Here is a 12,500-nt window from a genome sequence, read left to right on the forward strand (position 1 = left end):
GTAATGATGTTTTATATTTCCTATTGGGTTTTTTTTTTATTATTATTTTTATTTAAATGTCTTGGCTCAGAACGGAACTGACTAGAATTACACTTTTTTAGTGTGTCACAAACCTACGGTCTGGGCAGATGGTGCTGAAATGATGAATGTGATCATTTCACTTCAAGCTTTTTTGTTTAGTCCTTCAAATTATAAAAATGGTAATATTCCAATACTGTCAAACATTTTTAATATTGCAAGAGGAATGCTGTGTATACTGACAGAGCTCCAGATTTTGTCAAGTTCATGTTTATGAAGATCCTGCTCTACCCTTGACGATAAGCATATTAATGATGGAAGGGTGATAAAACTGAAATGAAGAGTGTGCCACAAAGCATTAGTGAGGGTGGAACCCAGGCCAGCAGAGAGAGAGAGAGAGAGAGAGAGAAAGAGGGCAGAGATGTATTACCAGCTTGAATAATGGGAAGAATGGTGGTTACAACACACAGTGCAACACAGATCTTCATTTTTCAGTGGTGACTGAAGAGGCGACCCAGGTTGAACTTCAAAGACCCTGAGAAAAGAAAAAAAAGAAATATTTTCATTTTTCACTGTGTTCACTGAGAATTTAGACATTGCAGTCAAGAAAGAGAAAGAGAAAATGAGATATAAAGTGAGAAAGAAAGAGAAGGTAAGGGTGAGAGAAACAGAGAAAGGTAAAAAAGGTTTCACCAAAAAAAAAAAAAAAAAAAACCACACACACACAAAAACAGAAAACACGGCACCGGATCCCTCTTACTCATGCGAAACCCCTTCATCCATTGAATTGTGTGAATTGAGTTTAGATGGCTTTGAACATTCTGAAACCTCAAAGATTAGAAGACATACGTTAATCTTCAAAGAGATTACGCCATTTTTTTTTTTCAATGAAACTTTGAAAATTCTTAGAGGATCAAAGAATCAAAGAAAAAGAAAAAGGTTGTAAGGCTTATACAAGAGCACTTGTTGAACCACCGTTACATAAGTGCTGAGTCTCATATAGGTTTTGTGTTCTGTTTCTGCCATGTAAGGCAGTGACTCCGGCCGGGAGAGGCAGGCAGTTGGAAGAGGAGAGGGACAGCATGCATCCTTGGGCTTTAGAGTTCAAATAGACTCCTGGCCCCGTGAGCACATCTCCTCCTCCACTCTCTCCTCTCCACAGAGTAAAGACACAAATTGCTTTGAACTTTATGCGCCTGATCCAAAATTGTACAGACCTTCTTCAAAAGCAATCCCATTGTCATTCTTAGGCTCTATTCATATTGTCCTCTTTTTTTTTTTTTTTAATCTGTATTACAACCCTATAAAATCTACCTGCCAGAAGGCAGAGAATGGAGTTTGAAGAGTCAATTTTGTGATGTGACAACATGTTACCGGGTACAAGGTTTGCAAAATCAATCATTCAATAAGTCAATCAACCAAACAAAACAAACAACCTAAGTAACTTTCGACCATAAAAAAAGGTTGAGAAAAAAAAACCATTTGCAGTGACTTCAAAGAAGAGACAAAATGAAGACTCAGGAGGAGGATGTGGGGGGAGCGTTTATTTCACTGGTGGTCACAGGTTAATCTAGAACAGTGGAGTTTCTGTGCAGTATCAGTCTCCTGTATGTGTGAGCTCCAGCCCTAAGGGTGGTGCTCTTTGCTGGTGTCTCTCTCTCACACACACACACACACGTAGTCTGAAGTGTGCGATAACGTAGACAGGTCTTCCCTCAGAGCGCACACACACATAGACTCCTGCAAGAAAAAAAAAAAAACACTGATCAGACGGAGAAATATCAGAAATATTTAAGATATACAAACAGGCAAAACATACACAGTTACACACACACACACACACACACACATTCGTGTGAATGGCATCACATGTGCATAGACAGGGTTATGAAGACTTTACACTTTAGATCTGCAGAACATGAGCTGGACTTGCATAGTTGGTGATCTGGTCTAAGTAACAACAAAAAAAAAAATTGTGTGTATTGAATAAATGTAATGGACTGTTTCTCATTGTTCCTAAAATGTAAAAAAAAAAAAAGACATCTACCTTCTCCAATCCCCACAAACTCACTGACTTTGAAAACAACAAACTAGAATTTTCTAAATTTTCCCTTTACAGGGTTTACAAACACACACACGCGCAGAGGCTTGTCATTAGCCAGACAGCAGAAGCTGTATGACACTGAAGCTAAAGCGAGGCTGGGGTGAACTGTTCAGAGATGAGCAGGGGTTAAAGAGGTGTATTAGTAACTGTGATGTTCTGAGCAACACTTATTCTCTCATTAATTCTCCTCTCTTTGCTTTTCAACCCATGAAATGAGATGAATGTGTTTGACTTTCAGATTCTGTTTGTGCATGTCAGAAACTTCATAACCAGTACACATGGTTTGTTGCTGAACATACACACACACACACACACACACACACACACACAATGAAGATCAAATATGAGCCCAAATCACTGAAATAAAGAATACCGATTACTGAATTATTCATAGCGATGCTTTCTACTTCAGTTAGTTCAGTCTTTAATTCCCTGCTCTTTGTTTACTTCATGTCACAGTGGACTTCAGTGTGTATGTGTGCGTGTGTGGAGTTGGAGAGAGAAAGAGAAGAGGGGAGAGTTCAGTATGTGTGTGTGTGTGTGTGCGCGTGTGTGTCTGTGTCTGTGTGAGCCACACACATGGCTAAATGCTGCAGATTTGAGGGAAAGTGCCCCCCCCCTCCCCACTCAGCTCCCCCCAATATTTCAGGCTGCCATGCCGACTCAACGTTCCTGAAACCACCCTGTCAGAATTGTCTGCAAATCCTTCGACCTGATAGACATTTTTCCCACAGCATTACATCATGTTCCCTAAGGGGCCAGTGTCCTCAGACAGAGGAATTGGGCTAAAATCGCAGACTCTGTGGTTTGGCAGCCCTATCTATCCAGTGCCAGACTCACTAAAGCTCCCACAGAGACACTGTTAACCTGCAGGGCCCGGCCAGACGACCCCTCCCCACCTGTCCCCTTCATGCTGCTCCCCAGCATCTGAGCACAGGAAAACAATATCATGAGAGTCACAGCAGAGGCCATTCATTCACATGGAAGAGAGTTTACTCGGCTGTTTTCTCCTGGTGAAAAATACATTACATACTCGTTTTAAGAGCTGATTTTACAGGCAGTCTATGCTGCGACTTCAAGCAGTAGTTACAAGAAATTTTTACAAGCTCAAACGGCCAATTAAATCACAGGGAGCATCAAGGCGTGCTAATGCTTAAAGAAAACATTCTTGACTATAAGAGAGTTTGAAAGACTTTATCAAGTGAAACCTTTTTTTTTCCTCTTTGTTGCCGCATTATTGTACGTAGGACGTTATTTGACCTCTGTCTGACTGTGGCAGCCACTGTGATGTAACAGCCAGACAGCACTGGAAACATGAGCTGCAAGTTTTCCAGGGAAACCACGCTGAGAAAAAAAAAAAAAGAGAGTCTTCTTTCATTTATAAATAAAAGCTCTTCTGCACTACAATTACCAAGTGCTTTAAACAGAGGGAACTCCTTTGCCTGACCAGTATATTACCAACCACTTCCAACAGCCCTAAGGATCAAATGGTCTGTTATGGGTCTCAGTTGTTTGAATTCACTAGATGAAATTGAAGCCTTAGGAATATTCCATATGGTTGAATCTGTTCAGTTGCAGAAAAACTTGCTGACGTGACACACTCACACTCACTCACACACACACACACACACACACACACACACACACACACAGAGACAGACAAAACAGAAACCCTTAACCATTTCCACATGACTCTGGAATAACACAGTGTTTAGAAAAACTTCCAACTCAGCTTAGAAACGCTAGGTTCTTTTTTTTAGATTTTTTTATCTTTCCTCTTGTGCCTCTTGCCCTGCTCCCTGCTCTGTTTAGAGCTGACTGCTCCCTGAAGAGGAGATGCAGGGGTTGATGTTACAAGGAGGCCTGAGACTGTCTTTCTGGGCGATGAGGAGGCACGATTAATTAAAAAAAAAGGAGCAGTCCATGTCTCGGTGAGAGGAGCATTCTGAAGGTGATACATGATCGTGGGTGACCGCAAGGAAAGTGAAGCCTTTAGACAGAATTCCTGTTGAAACAGCTATTTTTACAGCCTAATCCGGTGGAGACTGGGACACTGTGCTGACGGAGGCACTCTACACCAAGCGCAAACACCCGCTCTGCCAACACAGCACATCACCTTCAACCTAAAAGTCACGCGTGCGACCTCTCAGACACACACGCACTGTCTACAACTGGATGGAGGATAAATGTTGATAAGCTGTTGAGAAATCATGTTAAAGCCTGTTAGGCTGATGGCACATACCGATGACTGAGCAGATAGCGAATATGATTGCAGATGTGGATTTTCAGTCTGTGTTTTTCACCGTGACACTCTTCACGTCATAGCTGACAACTGTTCACTAGGCCTGTGCAGTAAATGTTTACTTAACATACTCTTACCTTTTTCATAACTGTGAGGAAGCAGCTGAAAACTGTATGAATACATATTTCGCCTATAATGTACATAAAATCAGAGCAGCTGACGACAGTTTATGATTTTAGGAATTAAATACAAAATTGAATGTGAATAATCTCAAAATGTGCACTTGAAATAGAGCTAAAAAAAAATTAAACTGAATGTGTATTGAATTCTGTGCCGTAGAAATGAAAATGCATTTGCCAGTGTTGCAGGTTGGTTCAATTGCGAAGGCTGAACCCAAAGGGAATCTAAGTAGTGCACAACAGACACGGGCTTTGAGATGTGGACAATAGCATTGGAGAAACCCAATGCTGTACTGCTGCGTAGCTAACAGCACTGCCTTACATAACCTTTCAAACCCTTTGTCTAAAACTCCGCGCTCAGCTAAGTCTTTTGCCAGTGGCCTTTTGTGTTAGCACTTGTTCATGGAACAAAGCATCTACCATGGTAAAGAACAAAACAGTCTGCTCAAAAGTCCTTGGTACATGTGGTATCAACTATATTGGTAAATCAACACTATACAGTAACATTCCTCGAAATGATTTCCTTCAGCGACAGGTGGCTCGGGCTAAGATGAAACAGTCTGAGCGGTTTAAATTGAGGTTTCTTTAAAAAGGAGTATGAGGTGCTGAGTAACAAAATGTCACACATGTTCTTCTGAGGAAAAAGAATGAGAAAAATTGTTTTGACATAGCCTCAAGGACTCAGCTGAATTTTCATGGATAATTTCTAATAGAGGTTTTGCTCGTGAAAAAAAAGAAGAAACCGTCTCATCCAGATAAAACAAACTGTTCAGATGAAAACACCTGGATCCCTGTGAGTTACAATACTCACATACACACAAAAAGAAACCACTACAGACAGTTTTGCAAGCACACCTACAAATTAAGCCAAAGCCTGGAGCTAACTCACACAGGCACTGGTGCCTCGGGGTATGACTGTCAGACAGATATATCTTTAAAAAAATCTAACAGAGGAATTCAGACTTTGATTATTTATAAATCAGTTAGAAACTTCTGCACATCAGACACAAGCATATCTTTCAGGTTGATACGAAACTAAAATTTTCGACTAGACAGTGTTATAATATTGCTAATACTAAAAAATACTGACTTTTTAAAACCTTTTAAGACTAGTATGTTTATTTAATGATTTAATGTTACACAGGGTGAAGGTAACAGAGGAAAGAAGCAATGAAGGAGGAGAAGAAGAAAAGGGAGGGAGGGAGGGAGGGAGGGAGGGAGGGAGGGAGAGAATTCAGCCCATGGTGTAGAAACAGGCCAGATTAAGTTTCACTAAAATAACACCTGCCTGCATACTGTACATACTGTACACAGTCCCCTAAAGTCTACCTGATACAGGTACATCCAACAAAGCCTCTCATCCCCTACACAGACACACTCACATTCACACGCACATATGCACACACACACACACACACACACACACACATACACATGTAAGCACCCATAAATGCACACACACACGGCCTAAGGGAAGACAAACCAGGAGCAATGACTGACGTTAGTCTCAGTAGTCACACGTACAAAGACACAGACATATGCACATGTCTCTCTCTCTTTCTCTCTCTCTCTCTCCTCCTGTCTGTTTCATTCACATACCCATACACATGCTCTACACACATTCACATGTGAAGGCAGGTGTAAGCAGCACTGTCAGATGTTGCCTGCAGTACAGAGGGGGCTCACACATGTCAAACTCAGCTACAGGGAGATTCTCTCTTTATGCCAATGCGTAGAATCTTCTGGAAACCTCTTTCCTTTTGTAGATAACACAGTGAAAGAGAGGATCACTTTATCTGTGGGAAGGGGAATCCATGTTTTAAGTCTTTTCTCTCCTTTTATCTCTGAAACCTACAGAGAACTGTGTGCAGGAAAAAAAAAATATTAAAAATGGCCTCATTATGCAAAGTTTGAAGCTGACAAAAAGTGAGAGCCCTGTAGCTACCGAGGTTCAATCTTCTAGCTTTGTAAGCAAGGGAAAGAAAAAAGAAAAATGAGTGGCTGATGAAACTCAAATGCATAGAATGATGAAACCAACTAGTTCAAACCTTGTTTGGGTTCCCCAAATCTTCTCTAGTGCACACAACTGAATGAGCATAAGCAGGGTGGGGGGGGGGGAAGAACCGCACACAGCAATGCAGTAAGACTTCAGAGGCAGATTGGAAAACAGGCCACAACCAAGTCACGTTCCATTAAAGGTTTTGATTAATATTCATTGACAGATGTCAAAAAAATCTACCACTTAACAAAGACAATCACAAACTGCTTGTCTGAAGAGGCTATGAAATTTAAAAAAAAAAAGAAAAAAAAAAGCTATGCTTGCCCCCATCCCCTCCCCCCCAATCTTGTCACCTTGTCATTCTCTTGAAAAAAAAATTTAAAAAAAGAAAAGAAAAGCTTGGGTCAAAAAAGGGGGGAAAATGAAAAAGTTGTTTAATTACTTTTTTAATTAGACGGATGACTCTCCTAACACAGAGGATGTGCAGCGTGTGGATGCTGCTCTGTGCTTCTCACAAGAGGAGCTTACACTGAAGCCATGATCATTATCTGCAGGCTTTAGAGAGAGAGAGAGAGAGAGAGAGAGAGAGGAAAAGCAAAGGGGCCAGAGCTGAATCCTAAGACGACTGGTGATACCGCACAGGATATTAATGAAAACCTGGCTCAAAAATGCATTTCACCGCAAGACACTTATCATCATATAGACCGCAAATTGATACTACAAGAAATAAGGCTATGCACAACAAATGATTAAGAATTTAATAGTTGGGTATTATTTTTCATTCTCTGTGTGTCACTGTAATTTTCAGCTCTGTGGGTTGTGTAATGAGTGACTGTGGAGGAAAAATATTTTTAACATTCACTGAAATGAGTTCAGACAGGTGCTGCTGAATGATTGGTTTAAACTGAGGACTACAGAGTTTTCTCTGAAAATAATCACGGATTGACTTTAAGGCTCTCTCCCTTTCTGGTCAATTCAACTGATTCATTTTGATGAAATATATCACATAAATGGAATCACACATATTTAAGTAGATACCAAAGAGATATTCATATAATGAGTGTGTTATCTGTGAAAGACACAAAACAACTCACTCATGCTGTCAGGTTTGGTGGAACATAAAATCAAGATGTTGACTCTTAAGATACAACATTTTCCCTCTCCTATTAGCATTTTCAACCAGCTTTCCTAGCATCTGGTGTTTTTCCATCATCGCACAGATACAGTACATGTCTTTAAGAATGACAACTGACACTTAGCATAGGGTTTCTTGAAGAAACATCCAGATTCAAGTGTAAGAGCAGAGCATTCAGTGAGCTTGCTCAACAAGTGCTGAAAGCTTCTGTCCCTGAGGTACAGCTAAGCATTGATGGAAGAAGTCAGAGTAATTATCTTCCATAACGGCAGCAAGTTAACGATGAGGATTGAGTCAGGAAAACTCTCTGGGGAACGGCTGACTGTGCCAAAGACTGAATGTCAACTTCCCTCTCCCCCTCTCTCTCTCTCTCTCTCTCTCTCTCTCTCTCTCTCTCTCTGCTTCTCCCTCCCTCCTAAAATACACTTTGTACTCTTTGGACACAAGTGACAACAGTCACAAAAAAAATGCAGTCTTCTGCAATCAGAGAGCCATCCACTATTCCTGTCATAGCTGCCTGCAATCAAATTAAGGGCAATACAACATTCCTGGCCACGGTAATGTGCAATCACTATAATACTGTCCTCTATTCATCCAAGCGCAGGGGGTGAGAAGAACTGAATGTCTGAATGTGGACGGTCTTGATTGAACCGTTAAAGAATATTCTGAAATCATAACTGAATCTTCTTATAGTTGATGAAAGGAAAGGAGGGGGGAAAACTGTCACATTTGCAAGAATGGCCTGGTCGTGCGGCAAAGTGGGGGGGGGGGCGGGGGGGGGGCGGCGGTCGCAAGCTGGCTTTTTCAGTTTACATTTACACTCTCAAACCAAACTTCGCATACTTTTAAATGACGTGACAACTTAACAAATAAACCAGCAAAATACCGAACAAAGCACTCTTGACAATCAGTCCAACTGAACTGATGTATGGCACTGATAGGTTTCCCAGAGAGCTCTACCGTTTTAATAGGTTCACCTAATTTCCATGTGCCAGACGTTTGCAAGCCTCTTCAAACTGTCTCCGATTTGCAAGTCCAATGCGAGGTATTAAACGCTTGGTTAGCTCGCTGTTCTGACATGTGTTGAAGATGGAAAACCTGCACATTCCCATTAATCTCACGCAGATCTTTGCGTCTGACAACCTCGCTGAGCTTTAAGCATGTAACTCAGCAGCGATCTTGCTTCACATATATCAAACATTATATGTAGCAGCAGAGTGGAACTACCAAAATCAGATAAATGACATGTAGAAATGTTCAAGGACACCTTCACCTCACATCTACCCTGAGTGATACGATGGAATGAATGGCAACATAAATGAATGGATGAATAAACGAATGAACGAATGAATGAATGAATGAATGAATGCATAAATGAAATATGAGTGATTGAGTGAGTGAGTGAGTGAATTCTTTTGATGATACAACTCACAAATGAAATTGCAACAGCTCTATTTCTATCTCTGCGGCCATACAAAGTTTTATGAACTGGTGAAGACTTATGATCTGCATATCATACAGTGTGATTCTAGCATCTCCCAGACAGACGCTGGGCGAGAGGCAGGGGCACACGTTCCAAACTGAGCAGGAGCTTGCCCTTCCTCCAGCATGATATGAGAGATGAGGTTTCTGAACTTGTTTGCTGAACAGTAAGAAGCTGTACAGCTCAAAGACACCCATCCCTCTCTCCTCACTGCCCGCCCCCATCCCTCTCTCCTCGCTGCCCGCCCCCCATCTCGCTCATTCAGGATTGGGCGTATTGTTTATCGTTAAGTGAAAGAACATGAATATAGCCAATCAAATGACAGAAAAGACAGGTTTCACAAGAGAGGAATTTGAGAGGATTTTCAGCTTTTGCTAAGAATCCTGTCTCATTCCTGCACGCAAAAAGAAAAAAAAAAAGAAAATGAAGTCTGCATTTTCCATTCCTTTGAATGTTCTGACTTGCTTGCTGATTACTGTGCTGTTTTATTGCAATGTGTGGGAGGGTCAGCAACTGAGCATAAATCGTCAGTAAAATGTACTGGCTAACATACCATTTATTTTAATCATTACCTTTCAAAGAACGCTTGTCTACAAGATCTCCAGTTTTTCCACAAAATTACAGAAATGTTGAACTGCAACTGCTACTAAGCAATGCGCACTGCAGCACTCCTGTATTGACCATATGGCCATTGTGCACAGACCAATTGACAAGAAAATGCCTAAGTGGCTACCTTCATTTTCGGCTGAATAACGCAGCTCTAGGCAGAACATTTCCTCCTGTGCTTTCTGTACAAACACTATCCGCTTTGTGCTTTGCTCATATTACTCAGGCGTCCCTTATTTTTTCCGAGCAGTCAGAGCCACTAAAACAAGGAAGGGTATAGGTTTTCCGAAAGGAGAGAACCTTTTGTCAAAACCCTTAGTAATGGGGCTTTATTTCCCCTCATTACACGTACTTTACGGTGCCCGGCTGTTCCGTCTGTGGGCCTGTCGACGGTCATTGTGACCGTTCACACAGTAATCAGGGCTGCTCTAAAGACTCAGCGGTGCTTAAAAACTTAGGAAAAGAGGAGTGGCGGGAGACTCAAAATGAATCCACGCGGCGTTCATTCATTCGCGCCTTCTTCCCTCGCTAAAAGGTTTCCAAGAATCGTCTCTCTAAATCAAATGTTCAGACCGGTACATTTGATTTGTTTGGTTACACAGCAGCACACAAACGACCAGAAACTGACGAGTTCGTACTTTGGACGACGACATGTTTCAATAAGCTGCTGCACATATTGCATCAATCGGTGCTGCGGTATGTTTTCTCTGTAGGTGGGGAAACATCATGAAAACAACTTGTCTAAAAATACAAGAATGCACTTTTTCCCCGTCCCTCGTCCAGCACTAGGAGAAAAACGACCAGCACAATTGACTTTATTGTTTGAGAGCACGATGAGTTTGTGCACTGAATAACCTATGTTAGTGCTGGTTTACTACAGAAAGTACAATCCTGTGGAACTAGGCTTTGGAAAATGTTCTAGAATGTAGCTATATCCATACATTCCCAAGAGAAGAAATAGGTTGGCATTTCTGAAGTAAAGTAGGTTGACGTCTATGAATTAAACTTATTAAAAAAAAAAAAAAAGCTTGTTTACTCTTTTTAGGTCGTAAATCACATTTCCTTTTCATAAAATACAGTTGTTCCAATAGCATAAACATCTTTTAATCAACATTTCACTTTGGAGTTCATCTATTTGTTATAAGGATATATTAAATGAAAGGCATTGCTGTAAAGATGAGTTATAGGGTGAAAGCTGTAAGTTGATCTAATGAGAGAAAAGCCAAGACTTGTCAGAGGAAGAAACGTCTGCATTCAACACCATCACCACAGCTAACCTGCCAAGCTACTGCCAGTGTGTGCCAGTACTCCTCTCACGAAACTATTCATTCACTCTCTCCCCGTGATGAAAATGAACAAAAAGAGAAAAGATGAATAATCAGACATCCTTTCTCAGCTGCCAATCAGACCTCTTCCAGGTCTCAATCAGTTCACCATTAACATGCCCTAACTGTCCGCCATGTTCACACAAAAGGCAAGAGAATGGTTCTGACTGTGTTCTTTAGTTACGGACTGGTACATCCACTTAATTCACTGGTGGTCCTTAGATTTTTAATTGCTCCTGTTCCCTTTTTAAAAAATATCATGTTCACTAAGCCAGAGCTTGAGGGATTTTCTTTTACATCAAGGACCTTGAGCATGGAAAACTAATGGAAAATGGAAAACTCAGCGGTAGGGATTCTCATGGGGGTTATGAATTTATCATGTCTGTCCAGGGGACTTAAATCAGCTTTGACTGTGACTTGAAAAGGTCTTTTATTGAAAGGACATGCAGTGGACAGAGCATATTGGTTAAGGATTTGGTTTTGGGATGTAAATGTATTTTTCCTAAACTTTAATTTAAGCCAGAATGTGGCATTACTCAAATGGCAAACACTGTCAGACCATCTGGAGAGTCCTAACTAGAACACAGCTGACTCTCTAATCAAAGGGTCCACTAAGGACATGCTTCATAAGCCACCAAGTATCATTTTCATTACACAATTTATTAATAAATGTATATTTTATACATAATTGAAACACAACGTTCAAAAAAAAAAACCTGTGAGTTATATAAACTCTGGGTTTTTTTTTTCTTAAAACAAGACTTTGAAAACAAAACAAACCCACTGGTTGCTCTGTTTCAGACAACCCACAGAATTCTTGATTCTTTCAGGCTGGCACACTTGGTTCCAGTCTGCATTTAAATCTTTTCCATCTTTGCCGAGAACAAAACTGCCAAGTATCCTTTTATGCAAATGCCGAACTGATTACATGAAATTTAGTTGTGTCTAACTGATGCGACAAAGCTTTGTTGTGACATTAAATTCTTCAGTAATAAAAACCAATTTGTCGTCTTAAAATCATTTTCAAAAGCTTGCTTAAAATCCGCACTAATTACGAATTACTCTGGTGAAATTGTCAGTTCTATTGAGTACTGACCCCGTGCTCTTGAGCATACATAAACGTACACTCACAAACGCGTGCACTACTCCTACTGTAGAGGGCAAGGAGGGGTGGCGGTGGATAGGCAGAGACGGTTAACAGGAAGGGAGGTATTAGCAAGTATCAATAGAATGTCCCCCTCCCTGTCCACATGGAAATGTCCCCCTCCCTGTCCGGTCTGTCTCATTAATTTTGTTCACGAAGGGATCTATATGGCCTACTGTATGAAACTTTCCGAGGCATCTTCTGAATGATGAACACAATTCCCACACAGCTGATGATGTAACATGTGCATCATGTCTTCTTTCTT

At 40.9% G+C, this 12,500-nt stretch overlaps 1 protein-coding gene across 1 annotated transcript in view; it reads right to left on the bottom strand.

Annotated features, from left to right (window-relative positions):
- The window catches only part of cemip (cell migration inducing hyaluronidase 1), a 59,765-nt gene that overhangs the window by 29,285 nt on the left and 17,980 nt on the right, over positions 1-12,500 (bottom strand). The window contains exon 2 of the mRNA XM_030765913.1: positions 449-553. Within this exon, the coding sequence (XP_030621773.1) occupies positions 449-506 (58 nt within the window). The 5' untranslated portion in view covers positions 507-553. The remainder of the gene's footprint in view (positions 1-448; positions 554-12,500) is intronic.

The sequence above is a fragment of the Chanos chanos genome, chromosome 2 (assembly GCF_902362185.1).
Source record: "Chanos chanos chromosome 2, fChaCha1.1, whole genome shotgun sequence".
Taxonomy (NCBI): Eukaryota; Metazoa; Chordata; class Actinopteri; order Gonorynchiformes; family Chanidae; genus Chanos; species Chanos chanos.